This window comes from Phacochoerus africanus, chromosome 6 (assembly GCF_016906955.1).
Source record: "Phacochoerus africanus isolate WHEZ1 chromosome 6, ROS_Pafr_v1, whole genome shotgun sequence".
Taxonomy (NCBI): Eukaryota; Metazoa; Chordata; class Mammalia; order Artiodactyla; family Suidae; genus Phacochoerus; species Phacochoerus africanus.
In genome coordinates this window covers 50610995-50631712 of record NC_062549.1, presented here as the reverse complement: position 1 = coordinate 50631712, position 20718 = coordinate 50610995, and the positions used below count along the sequence as shown (strand labels likewise).

The 20718-nt window shown below is 36.2% G+C and overlaps 1 protein-coding gene across 3 annotated transcripts in view; it reads left to right on the top strand.

Annotated features, from left to right (window-relative positions):
• The window catches only part of CPNE3 (copine 3), a 54485-nt gene that overhangs the window by 19819 nt on the left and 13948 nt on the right, over window positions 1-20718 (top strand). For all 3 annotated transcript variants that reach the window (XM_047783648.1, XM_047783649.1, XM_047783650.1), the window contains 7 exons: window positions 1419-1490; window positions 5146-5229; window positions 6935-7024; window positions 12108-12206; window positions 15365-15451; window positions 16911-16970; window positions 17515-17648. In XM_047783648.1, coding sequence (XP_047639604.1) covers window positions 1419-1490; window positions 5146-5229; window positions 6935-7024; window positions 12108-12206; window positions 15365-15451; window positions 16911-16970; window positions 17515-17648 — 626 coding nt within the window. The remainder of the gene's footprint in view (window positions 1-1418; window positions 1491-5145; window positions 5230-6934; window positions 7025-12107; window positions 12207-15364; window positions 15452-16910; window positions 16971-17514; window positions 17649-20718) is intronic.

Below are 20718 nucleotides of genomic sequence, written 5' to 3'. Positions count from 1 at the left end.
ATATTTCAGCCAAATATTCTACAGCCAAGCCCTATCTTTTAATCCCAAATGTTGCCCTCATCCACCCTTTCCTTATAGTGATCACAAATGGGAACTGTGTGCCAGAAAGAAAGAAAAATGCAGTGAGGGACTCCTTTCTTTCAGTTTTTTAAGTTGCCCATGAGTCTGGTGCCCCTTGGTGATACTTGCCTCTCCTCCATAGAAGTGTAAATTGCCAAGTCAGAAAGAAACTACGTAATAATCTGAAGGGATCAGTGTGGTTCTCTGCAAAGCAAACATGGTTCTCTCAACACGACAGAAATTATTCACAATGGATTTTATTCCAGAATGATTTTGTATTATGACATGGTCATTGAACCTCTCAACCCTTAACTATTTTTATCTATCTATCTGTCTATCTATCTATCTATCTATCTATCTGTCTGTCTGTCTATCTACCTATCTATCTATTTAGTGCTTGCACTCTGCTGTCCTGCCTCCCACTTAGACATTCCATGCTAATTACTGGCCCTAAGCAAAGGAATAAATGCATTATCCTGTTTTAGATTTCAAAGTATATAATGGCATGCTTTTAAATATCTTATCTTCTAGAGTTTCTGTCCAGGGAATCACTACCTGAAGAAGTTATCTAACTTTAGCTCTGCCTGAGAATGGAAAGCTGGCTTCCTGAGAAAGCCATGTTTGGGGATTGTTATAATTATCAAACACATTTCTCTGGGCTGCTGTTTTGCAATAGTTTAAATTCCTGAGGCCTAAGAATGTTCAGTCTGTTGAGGGTATTGACTTCTGTGTGTGGTACAGAGAACATTATCAATAGTTATCATTGCTTCTGGAACCATGATAGCCTGGAATTTGTTTTTAAGTGGAATAAGTCTTTCAGTTACCTTGGCTGAAAAATACTGACCTGATATGTGAATTTATAGTGTTCTCTAGGCATGGTTTATTCATACTTCTCAATGTTTGGAGAGCCCTTGTGACTGTTGTGCAGTCTACCAGGGCTTTGGTTTTCCATTGGAATAGGGAAGATTCAGTTTGGGCAACAGCAATTAAAAAGGAAATTTTATAATGCAGATTAGGCATATTTTGAGAAAATAGTTGTTTCACATGCATAAAAGAAATAATGGTGAATCATTTTTTAGGTTTTTATTTTTTCAATTATAGTTGATATACATTGTTCTGTCAATTTCTGCTGTACAGCAAAGTGACACAGTCATACATATATATACATTTTTTTCTCACATTATTCTCCATCATGTTCCAAATCTTTCTTAATGGTACCCATTTTGTTATTTAACATTTTAGAATTCATTTATATTAGTGTAGACTTTACATACCATTAGATAATAGAATAAATCAGTACTTCCTGAGTGTATCAGAATTTCCAAAACACTTTCGTTCACTTACTTGTCTACTCATAGATTTCAGCTGAAGAAATAAAGGATAACAGAGTCGTCTTGTTTGAGATGGAAGCAAGAAAACTGGATAATAAGGTAGGTAGGTGATATGGATTTCAACAAGGATATTATGTTGAGCCTCACATTGATTCCTTTTGGGGAAAATAATGATGCAATTATTATGAACTCTATCATCTAAGTATCACTTGGAATGTGAGTTACTTCCAAATTCTTCTGTGTATTTGTGTGTGTTTAAGCAGAAGCCGTTTTTCATCTCTTTCCGTTATTTGTAATCCAAGTGTTTGTACAGCTTAAAAGAGGAATTAATACAATCATTAATGTTATTGTAAGAGATATTTTAGAGTATAGTTGGATTATTTTAAGGAAAAAAGCAAAAAATTCCATGCTTTATCAGTTACATATTTTCCTCACTCAAAAGTCAGTTTTTTGAAGGGTGAGTACCAGTACATAATAATAAAACAATTTAATATATCGCATGGGAGTTTCACCAGAAATGAACCCATGAAGATGCAGGTTTGATTCCTGGCCCTGCTCAGTAGGTTAAGGATCTGTTACTGCCACAGGCTGTGATGTAAATTGCAGACGTGGCACAGATCTGGTATTGCTGTGGCTGCGGTGTAGGTCGGCAGCTATAGCTCTGATTTGACCCTTGCCTGGGAACGTCCATGCCGCACTTGTGGCCCGTGTGTATATATGGGTTGGAATGATTCTTTGAGTGATTTTGTTATGTAATTCTGTAATCTAATCAGTATCTTTAGCATTTGCACATACTGTATAATTCAGTTTGCAAATATCTTAGACTAGTAGCCCATATCTTTTTCTTTTTTGAAAAATTTAAGCACATACAGAAATAGAGTAGTGATTTTAAAAATTCAGTCTTCCCTTCACCTATCTTCAACAATTTTTAACTCATGACCGATTTTATCTCATCTCTATGCCTATCTACTTTCTCTTCTCCCAGACATCAAATAATTTCATCTGTAAATATTTTGATGTACCTCTAAAGATGCTTTAAAAATATAATTGATTAATATCTATTACATTTTTAAAAATCCATAAGTTCTCCCTTTCCTTTTACTTCTTTTTTACTTCCCTCCCTCTCCCTTCTGTCTGTCTGTCCATCCAGCCATCCATCCATCTGCTCACGAAATTTTTTCATAAACTGACTCATTTGTCCTATAGAAGTTTCTGCACTCTGTATAATGATTGTAGTGTCATTTGACATATTCCTCTCTCCACCTTTGTTTCATTGTTTCTGTTAGCTGGAATTGAATCCAGAGGTATGATCTGAAGGTATTGAATTGATATAACAGTTTTGTAGGTGATGGCACTAATTCCATCAGGGGGCTTATATTGTTGAATTCTGTCTTTTTGGGATATTAGTGGCCATTGATGATAGCCACCTACATATTTTATTAAGGGTCTGTAAAATAGTGATATTTTCATGTTATCATTGCTTCTTCACTTATTAGTGAAACTACTACAGAGCGAAGTATTCTTCATGTTAGGTATTTATTTATTCTGATACAGAGTTTGTCCAGAAAAGTCAAGGTAAAATGTTTGATTTTTTTTTGTATTTTTGTTTTTCATAAATAAATTCCTCTAAATGGGACCAATATTTTTTTTTTTTTTTTTTTTGGTATTGCTGTGAACGCTATCGATTAATTCCTATGGATGTTCAAAGTATCCCAACTTTGGCCTATGGGAGGGAACCTCTTTAAGCTTGTTCCTGAGGCCATTTGAGGTAACCCCAGAGGTCTTCAGATTGCTTCCTTGCTCTGCAGCATGACTAATGTTCTAGGCTTATTTTACCTAATTTCTGCCCCAGCTTGGCAGATTAAAAGGAGCCTTTCTACATTTTGTTGGGAATTGGTATATGAGTCCTCAAAAAAAATTTTCACTATTTGTGACTCAGTTTAAAAAAAACTCTTAGGTTTTTTTTGTGTGTGCATATACATGTGTGTTTTTATATGTATGTCTGTGTGTGTGTGTAGACATACAAATGGATAGATGTACATGTGTATATCTATATAGATAGATATGTGTGTGTGGATGTGTGTGTTTACATTTATATTCCCCGGCCCCAGCCTTTGAGTAAGTATAGCGTAATATATTATGCATCTGCTCCTCTACTATTTCTTTTTTTTTTAATTTGTGGCTCCCCCTGCAGCATATGGAAGTTCCTAGGCCAAGGACTAAATCTGAGCTACAGCTCTGACCTGTGCTGTAGCTGCAGCGATGCTGGATCCTTTTAACCCACCGTGCTGGGCCAGGGAGGGAACCTGCCCCTCCTCAGGGACCTGAGCTGCTTCAGTTGGATTTTTAACCCACTGCACCATGGCTTTTTAAATTTATCATATCCTAGTGGTCAGAGTCAGGGACTCTTAATTCTTATTTTAGTTCTACTACTGACAGATTAATGAACTTTCAACAAGGTCTGTTTTCTGACCTTCAAAATGGTAATAATGATATTTCACCTTTCTCAAAAGATTATTTTCAAGATAAGTGAGCAGGGCATGTTAATGTGTTTTTGGAAAGTTAACTTCTCTGTGTATAATGTTGTTCTTAGTTTTATAAGTTGGGGCATAGAGGAGCTTATTACATAACAAGATTTTCTTAGAGATAAGATTAAGTTTTAAAAGTTCTGCATGGTCTTTGTGTTTATATTTTTGATTATAGTTAATGTGTTACTTTCTCAACATTAAACTGATGAGGGAAATAATATTCTTAGTTCTTTTTTAAAAATTATTATCTGAGTTCTTAATTTAATACTAAGATAAATTCAGGACTGAAAAAATTTTCAGTTTAGGAACATATATGTATATATTACTGTGAGATTAACAGATGCTCTTTCAATTTCACAAATAATAAGTAATATATTCTAAGGAATATGGAAATTTCAAAATGAAGATAAACTCAAATGAGAAAATAAAATCATCCCTAATCTCATTCTCTTTGAGTTTTATCTCTTGGAATGATTTGTACATCCTTCCAGAATTTTATCTCCTTGTTTAAGTGTGTGTATTTTTAAAAATATGGTGATAAGCATAGTTTTAAACATTCAGTGTACTTGAGCATTGTACAGGAGTGCTGTGGTTAACTACAGAGGAAATATGGGATGTATTTTGTGTGCTTGAAATACTTCTACTTGGCATTCCATATATCTACTTGTGTGTGCAAAGAAATGTGTGGGATTGCTGAAAGGGAATTAGATATGGAAGGGTAAGATGTGAATAAAATCAAGACTCAGATCCATCAACTAATTAGATGAATGAATCTGGCAAAGTCATTTAACTCCTCTGAATCTATTTTCTCGCTTTATCTCTCATGGAGTTAGTATGAGTGATGTATGGGATCATATATAAAACTACTCAGTACTATGTGAATCAATGAACACTGTTAATATGAAAACAAGCTAAGAGCATGTTGTATTGATAGTGGGTCCTACTGATCACTGTATTTTGAGGCAAACATGTTTTTTGAGAAGTTGTGTGATACACAGGATTTTGAGCATTTATCATGAATACCTTAATAGTTCTCCTAGTAGACTTCAGCAGGTTTGTAAGTTTGTGAGGAGGGTGGTGGGATTTTTAGTTACTACTGTATATACTACATATATATCCATACTATGGAATTAGACTTCAGTTACTACTGACATGTAACATGTGTAAAGTATGGTTTCACATGGTTTAGGGGGATATTTGCTTTTTTTTTTTTTCTCTTATTGTAGGACTTATTTGGAAAGTCAGATCCATACCTGGAATTCCACAAGCAAACATCTGATGGAAATTGGTTAATGGTTCATCGAACAGAGGTGAATAATTTAAATTTGAAATGTAGCATTGAGGTTTCTTTTGGAAGTGTAATAATCAGATTTTTAAAACATTATTTATAAAAATATCAATCAGTTCAGATATGTATAAATGCCAGAGACACAAGATCAACATGCTCAGTTTTTTCTTTTAATGAGAAAGTGCTATTATAATTTATTTAAAAATTTTTTTTATCGCTTCTCAGCCTTTTGGCTAAGATCAAGTGTAAAAAAATTTTTTATCATAGCTGATTTACAATACTATGCTTAATTTAAAAAACTCTATGAAGTACACTCAAATGTATACCAGGGTATCCTTCTCCTAGATTCACCAGCTGGTCGTACCTGCACACATGCGTGTCTTCTTTCTCTTTCTCACATACGTCTATGGTCTCTTGCAAAACTATCCTAATGTAGGATGCAGACATGGCTCTTCACCTTTAAATGCCACAGTTGGTATTTTTCAAGAAAAAGAGTATTCCTCTACACAACTGTGACTGAGAGAATTAACATTGATTTACTAACATCATCTCTAATATGTGGTTCCTATTCAGATCCAATTTTCCTGTATATATAATTTTTTTTAAAACAAATTTTTATGAATTTGGTTTTATTTTTATTTTTTTTGTCTTTTGTTGTTGTTGTTGTTGTTATTGTTGTTGTTGCTATTTCTTGGGCCGCTCCCGCGGCATATGGAGGTTCCCAGGCTAGGGGTTGAATCGGAGCTGTAGCCACCGGCCTACGCCAGAGCCACAGCAACGCAGGATCCGAGCCGCGTCTGCAACCTACACCACAGCTCACGGCAACGCCGGATCGTTAACCCACTGAGCAAGGGCAAGGACCGAACCCGCAACCTCATGGTTCCTAGTCGGATTCGTTAACCACTGCGCCACGATGGGAACTCCCATCTTTTATTTTTAATATCATTATACACTCATGGATTATTATAGTATATTCATTGAGTTATAATCTATTACTGTCATTGATTTTTCTGTTCAGATTAATCCACATTTGACTGGGAGGTGCTGCCTCAAATGGTTCATGGGTTCTTCTACATGACCCTCTTAGTCTTTCAGTAGTCTCTTATTTTATGTGGAATTACATTGTCGGTTCACCTTGTACGTACCATATCCCAAGTCTGGAATGAACTATTTCTTTTATGGAACCCTATTCCTTTAAGAGGGTAGTGGTATTTAGACAGCAGGATATGAGTTCTCATTGCTACTGGGATGTCTGTGCTTTTAGAACTTTTCAATGGAGACAACTAAGAAATACGCATATTCGTGTGTATATATGTATTATATATACATATTTACAAATTTTTAATTCGAGTTTAAACTATTTTTCCAATTCAAATCTCATAGGGATAGGTTCTTTCTCTACCTTTCTTATTCCATATTTGAATTTTGTGTCCTACAGTGAAAACTGGTTTCCAACAAAGTCAATAATCTTCTGTAATTTCTAAGTGCACCTTGTAATGGATGGCCATACTTCCCAGTTTTTTTTCTTTCCTCACAAGGTATTAGGGGTAGACAATCTCTCACCTTTTTCATATAATATTATCCTAGCTAGGTTTTCATTGACAGAGTTGGGTGGGTAAAGAGGTGAGGGATGAGTGGTGAGTGTGTGGTGGGAATCTAGGAAAGGCAACAACAAAACAATGAGTAGAATGTTTTTCTAACTATTCTATGAATCTTAATTTTTATAGGTTATTAAAAACAACTTGAATCCTGTTTGGAGGCCTTTTAAAATCTCTCTTAACTCCCTATGCTATGGAGATATGGATAAAACTATTAAGGTAATTTGGATTTATACATATATATATATATATATATATATATATATATGCATTACGCACATAACACTTTTATAAGTTAATTCATAAGGTAGTATCTAAAGATAGTAAAAGATGTAAAGTTGAATTTTATTTACATCTAGGAATAGAATAGAAATGTTTCGGTAAGTATTCAGTCTGAAGGAGCAACATTTTGAGTGATCTTTGAATCTAATGTTTAATTAAACCTTGTGATTTTTATTTCATTCTTCGTTTTTTAAAATAAAGTATTTAGTGTAAGTCTTCCTTCCGTTTAATAAGATTCCACCCTGAGAATAGGAACTTTTGCCTTACTGGTGTCCCTTGCAGATAAAAACAGGTGTTACTTTAACTGAGAGCCCAAAGCTTCCTCCTGCCCCTAGCATAGAGCAGGATAGTGGTGGTGTTTCCCATCACTGATTTTTCAGAGTGAAGTATAATTCCCTAAAACATTTACATGTCTTTAGTTTTAGAGTTTTTAGAGGGAAGCAGAGTGGGAACGGGGAGCAGCAGCCGATAGCTAAGAATTTTTTAAAACATGTTTTCAGTTACAGCTGTTTATCAAAATAGACATGTAATTTTAAGGCACTTTTATACTGGAGTCACTTCTTTAAATATGATTCCAAATAAAAGCCTTTTCTTATGTTCAGATGTCAGCACACTGAAGTGAGTTTTTTGTTTATTTATTTTGGGTAGTTTTTTTGGTAATTAGTTTGTTGAAAGCAGGAGGGCCGATGGCCTGGAACAAGCAAAGGACTTAGGGTTGAACCACAGTTCAAGTCTTGACTTAGGCCTTTAACCAGCTATGGGATCTTGGGCAGGTTATCTAATTTCTTCACTTATGTAATAGAGAAAATAATCTTTATATAACAACTACAACAAAAGCAAGGATTAAATTGATGCAAATCAAAGTTTTATAAACTGTTAAACGCAGTACAGATGCCATCATTATTGAAAAGTGCTTCATTTCTTAATCCTTAAAATTTTGTCCGTAATTTGCAGAGAATTTTAAAAGTCAGTATAAGTATGATTTGTGTGGCATTTCAAATAGCAGTGAAAATCTATGTACAAAATAAATAGTAGAAAAGTAGCTCTACAAATTACTTATTATTCTAAGTCTAGAACTTTTGCTTATCACATTAAAAGTAGGAAGTTGAAGATTCATAAGATCTGAGAAACAAGACCGTCTGGGGAAAAAGTACCTAAACCATAACTATTTGATTGTTTGTAGTAATATGTTAACAATGAAACAATGTTTTTTAAACTTTTTTTGCACACAGTGGCATGCTTACAGAGCTATTTTATTATAGTAAGTAAATTGATTTTCTGAGTTTTCTCTGATGTCTTCCATTCTTAAAAGTTTCTCCCTGTGTTTCAACTATTCACAATTTGGTTTGCCACACCATTGCTGTCTTTATTTCTTTAGTTCTATATTTTGATATCATATCAGAAAGTCATACATCTGTGATTCTCTTGGTGTTTGGAAATTGCTTAGAGGCATAGTAAAGAGTTATAGAGCAGAGAATAGAGTCAGAATCATTGGTAATTTCTTTGCTACAGTGTGAATGTGCCAGTGATATCACTCTAGCATGTATTACTTTTTTCATAAGATCATGTGAGTAAGAGAAATAATCATGCATGCCTAAATTGAGAATGCCTTAGCGAATGTAGCATTGTGTGATGTGTACGGTCTTCTACATACATATATACATGTGCACAAATGTATATATGCATATATTTCAATTTTACAAAACTGCTGATACTGTTGTTTAAAACAGCCAGTGGCACTAGTTTTTGAATTCTTAAGAATAGAAATTAAATGATACAAATCATTACATTATTTATCTCTCACTGTACTTGAATGTATGCCAATATTATAAATGTCATATTTTTCTTTAGTATCGAACATTTGCCTTTAATGAGGCAATGGTGAGATTTTCTTATATATTTATTTATTTTATCATTTATTTATATATATTGTTATATATTTATTATAGGGAGTTATCAGGAATTGCATTTTAAAAATATTTTGACATTCCCTGAAATTTCAGGCAGTCTAAATATGAACAGTTTTAGCTCTTTCATAGCTTTGTTTAATTAAAATATTGGCTTTATCAAAGCTTAATCTTATCTTAGGTATAAATTGGAGTTTCCTGAAGGCAAATCTAAAATGTAGCTTTCTGTTTTCTATAAATGAAAAAAAACTATTAAAAAATAAAATTATTAAAGTACTAAAATTGGTTTTTTTTTGGTTGTTGTTTTGTCTTTTTGTCTTTTCCAGGGCTGTACCCATGGCATATGAGGCTAGGGGTCCAATTGGAGCTGCAGCTGCTAGCCTATGCCAGAGCCACAGCAACGCCAGATCCGAGCCATGTCTGCGACCTACACCACAGCTCACGGCAATGCCAGATCCTTAACACACTGAGTGAGGCCAGGGATCAAACCCGCAACCTCATGGCTCCTGGTGGGTTTCATTAACTGCTGAGCCATGACAGGAACTCCTAAGATTGTTTTTGACTTTATCTTAATTATAGTTCTTCTAGAAAAAATTAAGGTCATTAATTTTCTTTTCTGTCAGATAAAGGGCTTTTGATTTAAAAACTGAATCATCAAATACATAAGCAAGAATTAATTGGTCAGAATTGGGTGGTGACAGAAGTACTGAAAACAAATAAGAACCCTTGAAGTTCCCATTGTGGCTCAGCAGTAATGAATGTGACTAATATCCATATGGATGCAGGTTCAATCCTTGGCCTTGCTTAGTGCGTTGGGGATCTGGCTTTGCCGTGAGCTGTAGTGTAGGTCAGATCCGGCCTTGCTGCAGCTGTGGCATAGGCTGACAGCTACAGCTCCAATTCGATCCCTAGCCTGGGAACTTCCCTATGCCATAGGTATGGCCCTAAAAATACAAAAAAAAAAAAAAATAATAATAATAAATAAATAAATAAATAAACCCAAACCAAAACACCAAACAAAAACAAATAAGGGCGTTCCCATCATGGCTCAGTGCTTAACAAATCTGACTAGGAACCATGAGGTTGTGGGTTCGATCCCTGGCCTTGCTCAGTGGGTTAAGGATCCGGTGTTGCCGTGAGCTGTGGTGTAGGTCACAGATGTGGCTCGGATCCTGCATTGCTGTGGCTCTGGCATAGGCCAGTGGCTACAGCTCCAATTGGACCCCTAGCCTGGGAACCTCCATATGCCGCGGGAGCAGCACTAGAAAAGGCAAAAAGACAATAAATAAATAAATAAAGACAAATAAGAACACTGTTACTTGAAATTGCAGTTCTAGACCTTACTTGTTTTTATTAATGGATTGATTTTTAGTCTCCCTGAATAATAACGAAACTCTATAAGTAAGGCATGAAACACTTTCTATTATAATAAGCACCCAATTCACTAGAATTGAGAAGAAAAAAATCACCTTGCTAGGTGACCATATATAAATGATGAGCATTTTGCTTCAGTGACTAAGTTCATGAAGGATTATAGCAAGATAGAATATTGATATAGAATAATGCAGATTTTCAGTTTTTGACTTTTGTTTTGCTTTCTTTTTCTTTTTTTGGCCATGCCCATGGCTTGTGGAAGTTTCTGGGCCAGGGTTGAACCCATGCCACAGAAACAACAGTGCCAAATCCTTAACCACTAGGCCACCAGGGAGCTCCTTCAGGCTCTTATTTTAAATCATAGACTCTTGAAGGATTCAAGAGTTTCCTTAGCACAGCTTTACTTTGTTGGTTACCACACAAGATATGTCACCTTCTAAGACTATTTAATTCTTCTGCCTCCCTGACAAGCTTCAGTAGATAATGTGTGTAATGTCCATAATAAATGTTTGCAGAAAAGAAATAACCTTTTTTGAAATTATAAAGCACTATAAAAACATTGTTTATTAAATGATCACAGTGAACACTTCTGCTTGCTGAGGAGTTCACACTATCTTACTTTTCTCAGCACAATTAAAATTCAGGTATTTTTGTGAATATTTACCTTTTAGCTGCATCTGCTAACCTGGTAAAACACCATGTGGAAATCAGACACCGTTAGCTCTTTTCTGTGTGCTTTAAGAAATAGTGAGTTTTCTTGTGTGTGTGTGTGTGTCTTTTTGCCTTTCCTAGGACCACTCCCGTGGCATGTGGAGGTTCCCAGGCTAGGGGTCTAATTGGAGCTGTGCTTGCCGGCCTACGCCAGAGCCACAGCAACACAGGATCTGAGCTGAGTCTGTGACCTACACCACAGCTCACAGCAATGCCAGATCCTTAACCCACTGAGCAAGGCCAGGGATCGAACTCGCAACCTCGTGGTTCCTAGTCGGATTTGTTAACCACTGCGCCACGACGGGAACTCCGAGAAATAGTTAGATTTAATGAGAGCCATAGCTAAGACTAGAATTCACCCTGTCTTACATGGAAATAGAATAATTATAACCCAGTATATGTATTTCCTCAATAAATTATTATTTTTCTAGAATTTTCCTTTTCATTGGGGGAGTTGTGACCCTCAGAATGCTGCAAATCTGATTCCATCATATCAGATGGAATAACAGAATTTTAATAGAATTCTAGTCATGCCAGATTGCAGCTTGTGGTACACATTTTCCATAATTCTAAATGATCTAGAATTTATATTACATAGTTTTTAGCTGCTGAGGATACTGACTTCCTTTCTTCCTCCAGACAGATAGTGGCTTTTAGCCATTGTAAAATAACAAGGTAAAAAGTGGATGAGAAAGAAGGTCTAATTCCATTTTGATCTTATCAGCACTTGTAAAGGACACATGCAGGAACTGGAAACTGCTTAATGTGGAATTTGACTATTATCTGTGTTTCTCTTCGGCCTGTGATCTACCCTAGAACCCCATTCCGAGGATAGCTAGGGTTTGAAAGTGTTTCAGTATTGTTCCTCTACAAAGTTAGTTCCTATTTCTCCAAGTAGGACCATATATTAAACATTTTCACTAATTTTAATTAAAAGCGCACCTTTTGGTAAGTCCCATTTATTGCAGCCAGTTCATTTTAACAAAATTACATTGACTTGTATATATTTTTATTATATTTACTTCTAGGTAGAGTGTTATGATTATGACAATGATGGGTCACATGATCTCATTGGAACATTTCAAACCACCATGACAAAACTGAAAGAAGCCTCCAGAAACTCACCTGTAAGTTGCATCACTCTCATTTGCATATACCCCATAGTTAGGCCCTGTATTTATTACTTCATTTTTTTCCCTTGGCATAACAAATAGTTTTCCATTGTTTACTTTATATTATTATGTGATGCTCTGAAATCAGTGGATTTTATTTTTTAGTAATTGCATGATCCAAAATTCTTATATATTTTGTAAGAGTCATTTTTACATTTATATTTGGAGATTTGGTTTCCTTTGGCTTCAGACAGTATATATGGTTTGATTGAAAATCCTTCATTTTAAAGATCTGGCATTTCATTTGTCACAATAATTAGTATCTCTGCTAGAGACATACGTGGGCTTGAATTGTGTACATTTATTCTCCTTTTGGACATGGTACAAATTGGTTTTTATCATCTGCCTGTGGCTTCTTTCTGACTTGTCCTTGCTCAAGGAAAGGATAAAAGCATAGTTATGCTACTTCAAATTACATAATATTAAGCTGCCATCTAATGATACTAATTTGGTTAAGATCATTTGTCTGCCTTAAGTACATTCAGTTTATTAGCAATTATTTCTAAGAGTGTCTCTGAAACTTTCTGTCTCTAAGGCAAAGTGTCTATAAACCATTCTGGAGTGTTTTATGAATAAAATTTATCAATTGTTTCCCCCTTTTTCCCTGTCTAGTTTGAATAAGTTGTTAATTCTGTTTATAGCTTAATTAGAATAATATAAATTATTTTCTACCTGCTTAGGGACCTGAATAATGCTCATGTAGGTAGCATTTGCTTTTGAAAATCCAAACGTATGGTAAGAAGTAAGAGATTATGGTCAAGTAAGAAGGTCTTTTTTACAAAGTCATGTCAGTGAAGTGACCCAGAAAGAAGATACTGATAGTTTTAGATCAAAACTTAATTACTAAGTAAATAAATAAAACTTATTAGCTATTTGATCTAAGTAATTTGGAGAAATGAGTTTTGAATAAACATGGTGTGGCTAGAATTTTCAGTAGATTGTGTAGAGATCTCTAGTCCTGTCCCTATACCCTGGTCACAAACCCCAAGTACTAGAAATAGCAGAAATGCTTCAGTGAGGTAGAAAAGCCTTTTCCAATCACACCTAAAGGTCTAAATGCAAAGATTGAATCAGCTTTGTTTTTTTGTTTGTTTGTTTGTTTTTGCTTTTTAGAGCTGCACCCAAGGCACATGAAAGTTCCCAAGCTAGGGGTTGAATTAGAGCTATAGCTGCTGACCTGCACCACAGCCGCAGCAATGTGGGATCTGAGCCATGTCTGTGACTTACACTACAGCTCATGTCAATGCCAGATCCGTAACCCACTGAATGAAGCCAGGGATTGAACCTGCATCCTCATGGATACTAGTCGGGTTCCTTATGGTTGCATGTGGAAATTCCTAGGCCAGAGATCACACTCGAGCCACAGCAGTGACAATGCCAAATCCTTAATAGCTAGGCCACTAGGGAACTCCCTTGAACTGGCTTCGAGTTAACAGTCTGAATTAAAACAACATGGAAAAATAGTGAAAATTTGAACACTTAAAGGAGGCTGCCTAAAAGAACTAAATAGAAGAAATGATCTGGATTGCTGTTTCACTGGTTTCAGTTTGTTGTTATTTTCCAGAATCAGTAAAGGACCTGCTTTTAGAAGATAGTGAGCCAGCAACTAACTGTATAATACTTTACGGGGCATGTAAAATTCTCCTAAGTCAAGCTAACTTGATCTTTCTCCCCATGACAGAATGAGCTTTTTTTTTCCTTTACAGCCACACTTGTGGCATATGGAAGTTCCCAATCTAGGGGTCAAATTGGAGCTGCAGCTGCCACCTACACCACAGGCACAGAAATGTTGGTTCTGAGCTGCATCTGCAACCTATGCTGCAGCTTGTGGCAACACCAGATCCTTAACCCACTGAGTGAGGCCAGGGCTCGAACTTGCATCCTCATAGACGGACACTATGTCAGGTTATTAAACTGCTGAACCTCAATAGGAACTCCAGGAAAAGCCTTTTAATATTGTTGCAGTGACAAGGATTACCCATTCTTGTTTTTCAAAGGCAGGGCTATGTCTAATCAGCTCTGTGTTCTCAGCGCTTAGAACCATGCCTGCCACCTGGTAGACACTATAAAAATGTGAATAAATGAGGTGAAGTAATGTAACCTTTCACCAATAAGAATTATGTTGAGGGCATTTCTGCATCTCTAATATTCAATAATTAATATACATGAGGGTGACAGACTGGCAAGATCCTGAACCATCAAGGAATTTCTTTAACATCACTTTGTTTTGTGTCATTGTCTCAAACAATTTTTTTAAATGTTTCTTAGAAAATTAATAAAGACTCTGTCTAAAGTATATAAATTGTTTTCTATTAACCAGAGAGGTGACTTATCCAGAATTCATTGAATATCTCTTATTTTTAGGCAAGACTGAGAATTTTAGGGTATAACTTAGACGTGATTATACCCTAGCTATGGAAAAAAAATAATAAAATGAAACTATTGAGAATAACACTGAGTATGTAACTAAATTGTATGTGGTTGTAGAAGTTTAAGGATATGGATAGAGATCAGAGAAGACTAGAACAGGAGTCGATGTTACAGAGGAGGATGATTGAGCCAAACCTTACAGATGGATAGGTAGAGAGAATGTGGAAAGGAAGATCATCTGTTTGGGAGAAGGAACTATACTGGGGAGAAGATATAAGATATTAGATCTCTTTCTAACACACGTTCCCAATGGAAAGAATATCCTTTGCTGCAAATTTTACCATAGAGTTGGGTTTCATATATTGCTGTTTTCTGATGATTTTTTTTTTTTTTATAAGCAGCATGTTTTTATCTGAGTAACAGCTAGGAGTAATATTTCCTTTATTATTAAAAAAAAAAAGATTGTTGATCAAAGCCTTTAAGAAAATTATCCATGGAGGCAAAATTTATACTTAGGAAGTATTTTAAAAGGTACACAGTTTTAGAAGTGCCTTTTGGAAATGTCACCAATAAATATTTCACGTTTAATGTACTATGCAGTTGTTTCAGAGTTATATTTTGCAATAGACCAACATCAGTAGTTTGTTTGATTCCAAGAGGAAAAAAAAGTCATTCATTTAAATTTACATTGGCATTTCTAATATCACTGGTAATAATGAACATTTTGTCTTTTCTTCCTACAGATTGAATTTGAATGCATAAATGAAAAAAAGAAGCAAAAGAAGAAAAGCTATAAGAATTCTGGAATTATCAGCGTGAAACAGTGTGAGGTCGGTTACTCCTGACCACTTATAGTGTAATGAGATCCCATTTTGAGTTCTATCACTTTGGTGTATATCAAACACTTTGTTTGAATAGTTGAAAATTACATGAGCATCTGGACACTTTTTTTTTCTTTTTTGGCCACATCAGTGGCATATGGAAGTTCTTGGGCCAGGGATTGAATCTGCTGCTGTGACCTACACCACAGCTGATGTGATGCTGAATCTTTAACCCAGGGCACTGGTCTGGGGGTTGAACCTGCACTACCACAGAGACAATGCTAGATCATTAACCCACTATACCACAACAGGAACTCTGAATCTTGGCACCTTTAGGGAAAAGGAAGGCGTAAGAAGTAGTAGAGAAATCTTTCTTTTTAAATTTTTATTTATTTTTGCTTTTTAGGGCAGCACCTGTGACACATGGATGTTCCCAGGCTAGGGGGTAGAATCAGAGCTACAGCTGTCAACCTACACCACAGCTCGTGGCAATGCCAGATCCCCGGCCCACCGAGCGAGGCCAGGGATCAAACCCACATCCTCAAGGATACTAGTCAGATTCATTTCCGCTGCACCACAACTGGAACTTCAAGAAAGCTTTCTTTTGAAAGGTAACTTTACTTCCAAGGTTTGACAACTTTGTTTTTGTTTGTTTTTTAGGACTGCATGTGCAGCATGTGAAAGTTCCTAGGCTAGGAGTTGAATTGGAGCTTCAGCTTCCAACCTATACCACAGCCACAGCAGTGTGGGATCTGAGCTGCGTCTGTGATCTACACCACAGCTTGTGGCAATGCAGGATCCTTAACCCACTGAATGGGGCCAGGGATCAAACCTGAATCCTCACAGGTACTAGTTGTGTTCATTTCCGCTGAGCTGCAGCAGGAACTCCAGTTCTGGTTTGACAACTTTTTAGAAAAGGATAAAGAATATTAAAGTTTTTCATTGTCCTAGGAAGTATGAGGCACCACTGGTATTTTTCCAGCATGTGGAAGTTCCCAGGCCAGGGATAAAACCTGTGTCACAATAGTGACCAGAGCCTCTGCAGTGACAAATGCCTCCTTAACCCACTGAGCGACATGGGAACTCCCATAATTTCAAGATTAGATATTATTATGAAGGGGAAAAATCCAAGTGGGTGTTTTTGTTTTTGTTTTTAAACTTGCTTATTATACTTATTAAAGCTCTCAATATATTAGACTCTTTATTAGCTTCTTAAAACATGCAATGAGTGTGTTTCATCTCTACCCATTAATATCGTAATCTTAACATTGCTATATTTAAGTAAAATCTTAACAGATTCATGACATGTAGGGACAGGTATGCTTTATACTCAAATGCAGAGGTAGTTTCTGCATAATTATATCATGTGTTATTTGGTTTATAAATGCTTAAAAATGTGCCAAGAGAGTGCTTTGCTTCTCTTGTATAGTAGGAGAGTTTTAATTTTAAATTTACTATTTGCTTATAGATTACAGTGGAATGTACATTCCTTGACTATGTCATGGGAGGATGTCAACTGAATTTTACTGTGAGTAACACACTGAATTTTTCAAAGTAGGCAGTAACATGTTGCTTTTTCCCCCCTCCATTTTGCAGTGTTCTTTCCTTCACTGCCAAACTGTGTTGAAATTTACACAATCTATTGAATATAGTCTCCTCAGACAGCATGTCTACATCCGTGCTAAAGCTTTTGGCCTTGTCGATAAGATCTGTACCTCCTGCAAGAAAGCAGATATGTACAAATCAGTGATTATCCTGCAGTAATTTAAATAATAAAAAAAATTAGTCAAACAAACATACAGAAAACAAACCCTATGTCTAAAGTCATAGATGTAATATTTCATGATTTAAGATATCTGGAAAAATAGGAATAGCAGGTTGCTTCATGCTAAGGCTTTAATTGTTTAATTGTCTATAGAAATACCTGTAGCCTCAGGCGTTTGTTAGGAAAGGGCAATAGTAGGCTCTGGGATGAATATTTGTATTTCAGCATTCAGTGTTTGTCTTCCTGGATATCAAGCTGAGGCATTCTTGCCTTCACTTTAGTAAGGGCTGCAATTGTTATTTGGCAGGTGGGAGTGGACTTCACTGGCTCCAATGGTGACCCAAGGTCTCCCAACTCCCTTCATTACATCAGCCCCAATGGTGTTAATGAGTATTTGACTGCTATCTGGTCTGTGGGACTGGTCATTCAAGATTATGATGCGTGAGTATGACTCCACTGCCCAGAAAGGGCAGTTTCTGTACCATCTGCTGGTACTTTGATGTAGTTAATGGGATAAGGATGGTGGAGAGGAGTAGTTTTCTCTCTAAAATTTCTCTTAGCTTATCTTTTCTGTTTCTCTCTTGGTGACAGGTTTAGCGTTCCTTTGACCTGTAATTTCTAGCTGTGATCAATTGTAGTGTATTCTTTATAGCTTGCTTATTTAACAGCTGACTGAAGTTGGCAGGGCTTTTGTTTCTTTGATCTGGTTTCCTTGTAATTTACTCATTAAGGATATGTTATCTGTGTGGTTGAAGTCCAGATGACATGTTTTGGGAACACTTGCAGACAATATTTCTTAGCATGTCTATTTCCTTGGCAGTCATTGTCAAATTATTTTCTTTCTTCTTCTTTTTTTTTTTTTTTCTTTTTGCAGCCACACCTGTGACATGTAGAAGTCCCCAAGCCTGGGGTCGAATCAGAGCTGCAGCTGAGACCTATGCCACAGCCATAGCAACATGGTATCTGAGCTGCATTTTGTGGCAACACCAGTTTCTTAACCCACTGAGTGAGGCCACAGATTGAACCCAGATCCACACAGAGACACTGTCGGGTCCTTAACCACTGAGCCACAACAGGAACTCCAAAATTATTTTCCTTTTTTTCCCCTTTTTTCTCTTTTTTGACCTCCCCTCGGCACATGGACTTTCAGGGCCAGGGATCAGATCTCAGCTGCAGTTGTAACCTAAGCCACAACTGCAGAAATGCTAGATCCCCAACCCACTGTGCCAGGCTGGGGATCAAACCTGTGTCACAGCACTCCCAAGATGCCACTGATCCTATTGCACCACAGTGGGAACTCCCCTAATTATTTTCTTAATGGTGACTTTCAGCAAGTGCTGAAGAATAACTTGATGTAATTGCTATAAAATATTTTCAATAGATTCTCAATGGATAGATTTTTTTTCTTTTTCACTTTTCAGGGCCACACCTACAGCATATGAAGTTCCCAGGCTAGGGATTAAATCAGAGCTGCAGCTGCCAACCTATGCTATAGTCACAGCAGTGCAGGATCTGAGCCACATCTGTAATCTACACCACAGTTTAGGCAATGCCAGATCCTTAACCCACTGAGTGAGGCCAGGAATTGAACCTGTATTCTCATGGATACTGGTTAGGTTTATAACCACTGAGCTACAATGGGGAACTCAATGGATAAATTTTGAATAAACTTAAATGGAGCCTGTTGAAGGTTTACTAAACAATATGAAAAAAATCTGCATTAGAGATTTTTTGGGATCTGTCAGGGTACAGTATAAATTTTCACTTGTTTTGACCTATTGTTTTATGATAATATACACATTGATGGAGCTTTTCATTAAATTGTTATGACATTTAAAGAAAGGAAATTTTCAGGCAAATGGAAAAAAATCTAAAGCAAGGGTGGCAGTTCCAATATCAGCCTAGTAGAATTGAAGGCAAAACTCATTAAATATAATTTAAAAATTACTTTAGCATTTTCCTTGTGATGCAGTGGGTTAAGGATCCAGCATTGTCACTGCTATGGCTTAGGCCATGGCCATGATGCAGGTTTTATCCCCGGCCTGGGAACTTCTCCATGCCACAGGTACAGCTGAAAAAAATTTATCTGATAGGATACTTTGTTATATAATCCAAAATGAAAATGTAACAGTGGACATGTCTAGTAACAGTATCAAAGTTTTTCACTTGAAAATAGCTAGAAATATAAAAACTTCAAAGTAACACAGTAGTGACAAAGTAATGGGACTCAGATGAAAGTTGAAAATTTACAAGGTTACTTTCTCAGACTGCCTTGGGAAGTTAAAACAAAAGATTAACTAAAAGAAAATTACCACATGGAAATTAAAAAACAACAACAAAAACTCTTAAGTAGTTCTTAGATCAAAGAGAAAATCAAAGTGTAGTAACAGACTATTTAGAAATAAAGGGTAATGACAGAGTTCCCATTGCGGTACAGCAGAAACAAATCCAACTAGGAATCATGAGGTTTCAGGTTTGATCCCTGGCCTCGTTCAGTGGGTTAAGGATCTGATGTTGCTGTGAGCTGTGGTGTAGGTCGCAGACATGGTTCGGATCTTGCATTGCTGTGGCTGTGGCCAGGAACTGAAGCTCTGACAGATCTCTAGCCTGGGAACCTCCATATCCTGCGGGTGCGGCCCTAAATAAAAAAAAAAAAAAAGAAAGAAAGAAAGAAAGAAACGGTAATGAGAAAACTAAGATTTGTTCCTATCTTTATAGAGGAAAATTTCAGGCCTTATGTGCTTTTATTTTTAAATAAGAACTGAAAATAAATGAACTGGCTTCTCAAAAAAAAAAAAAAAAGAAAGAAATAGGAAGAAAAAATATAGAAGTAGTAGAAGATCCCATGTACATGTTAGCTAATTATATGTTAGGGAAATTTTTAAATACTTTCCATATGATATTCATTTAATCCTCCTTAGCTGTGAGATAGGTGCTGTTATCATCTTCATTGTACAGATGAGAAAACCGAGGCATATGGGATAAAGCAACTGGTCCAGAGTCACTTAACTGGTGACTGGCAGAAATAGGAATAAACCTGGGCTGTGTGGCTCCAGAGATGGTGCTCTCATGCCCTATGCTGTACTTCCTCTAAATACAGAATGTAATCCTCAAAGATTTTGAAACCAAATTCATGGTTAAAAAGTGGAAATGTGGTTGGGGGGAGGGATAAATTAGGGGTTTGGGACTGATATATGCACATTACTATATATAAAATAGATAAATGACCTACTGTGTAGCACAGGGGAATCTACTTAATACTGTATAATAAGCTATATGGGAAAAGAATCTGAAAGGGAATGGATATATATACACGTAAAGCTGATTTACTTTGCTGTACACCTGAAAGTAACACAACTTTCTAAGTCAACTATACTCCAATAAAATTTATTAAAAAAACCCCACCAAATTAATACATTTGCTGAAGAGATGATTCTTTACATAAAAGTTAGCAAACCCTTGGCAGTACTGACGCCCAAGAAAAAGAGAAAGCGTGTAGAATATTAGTAAA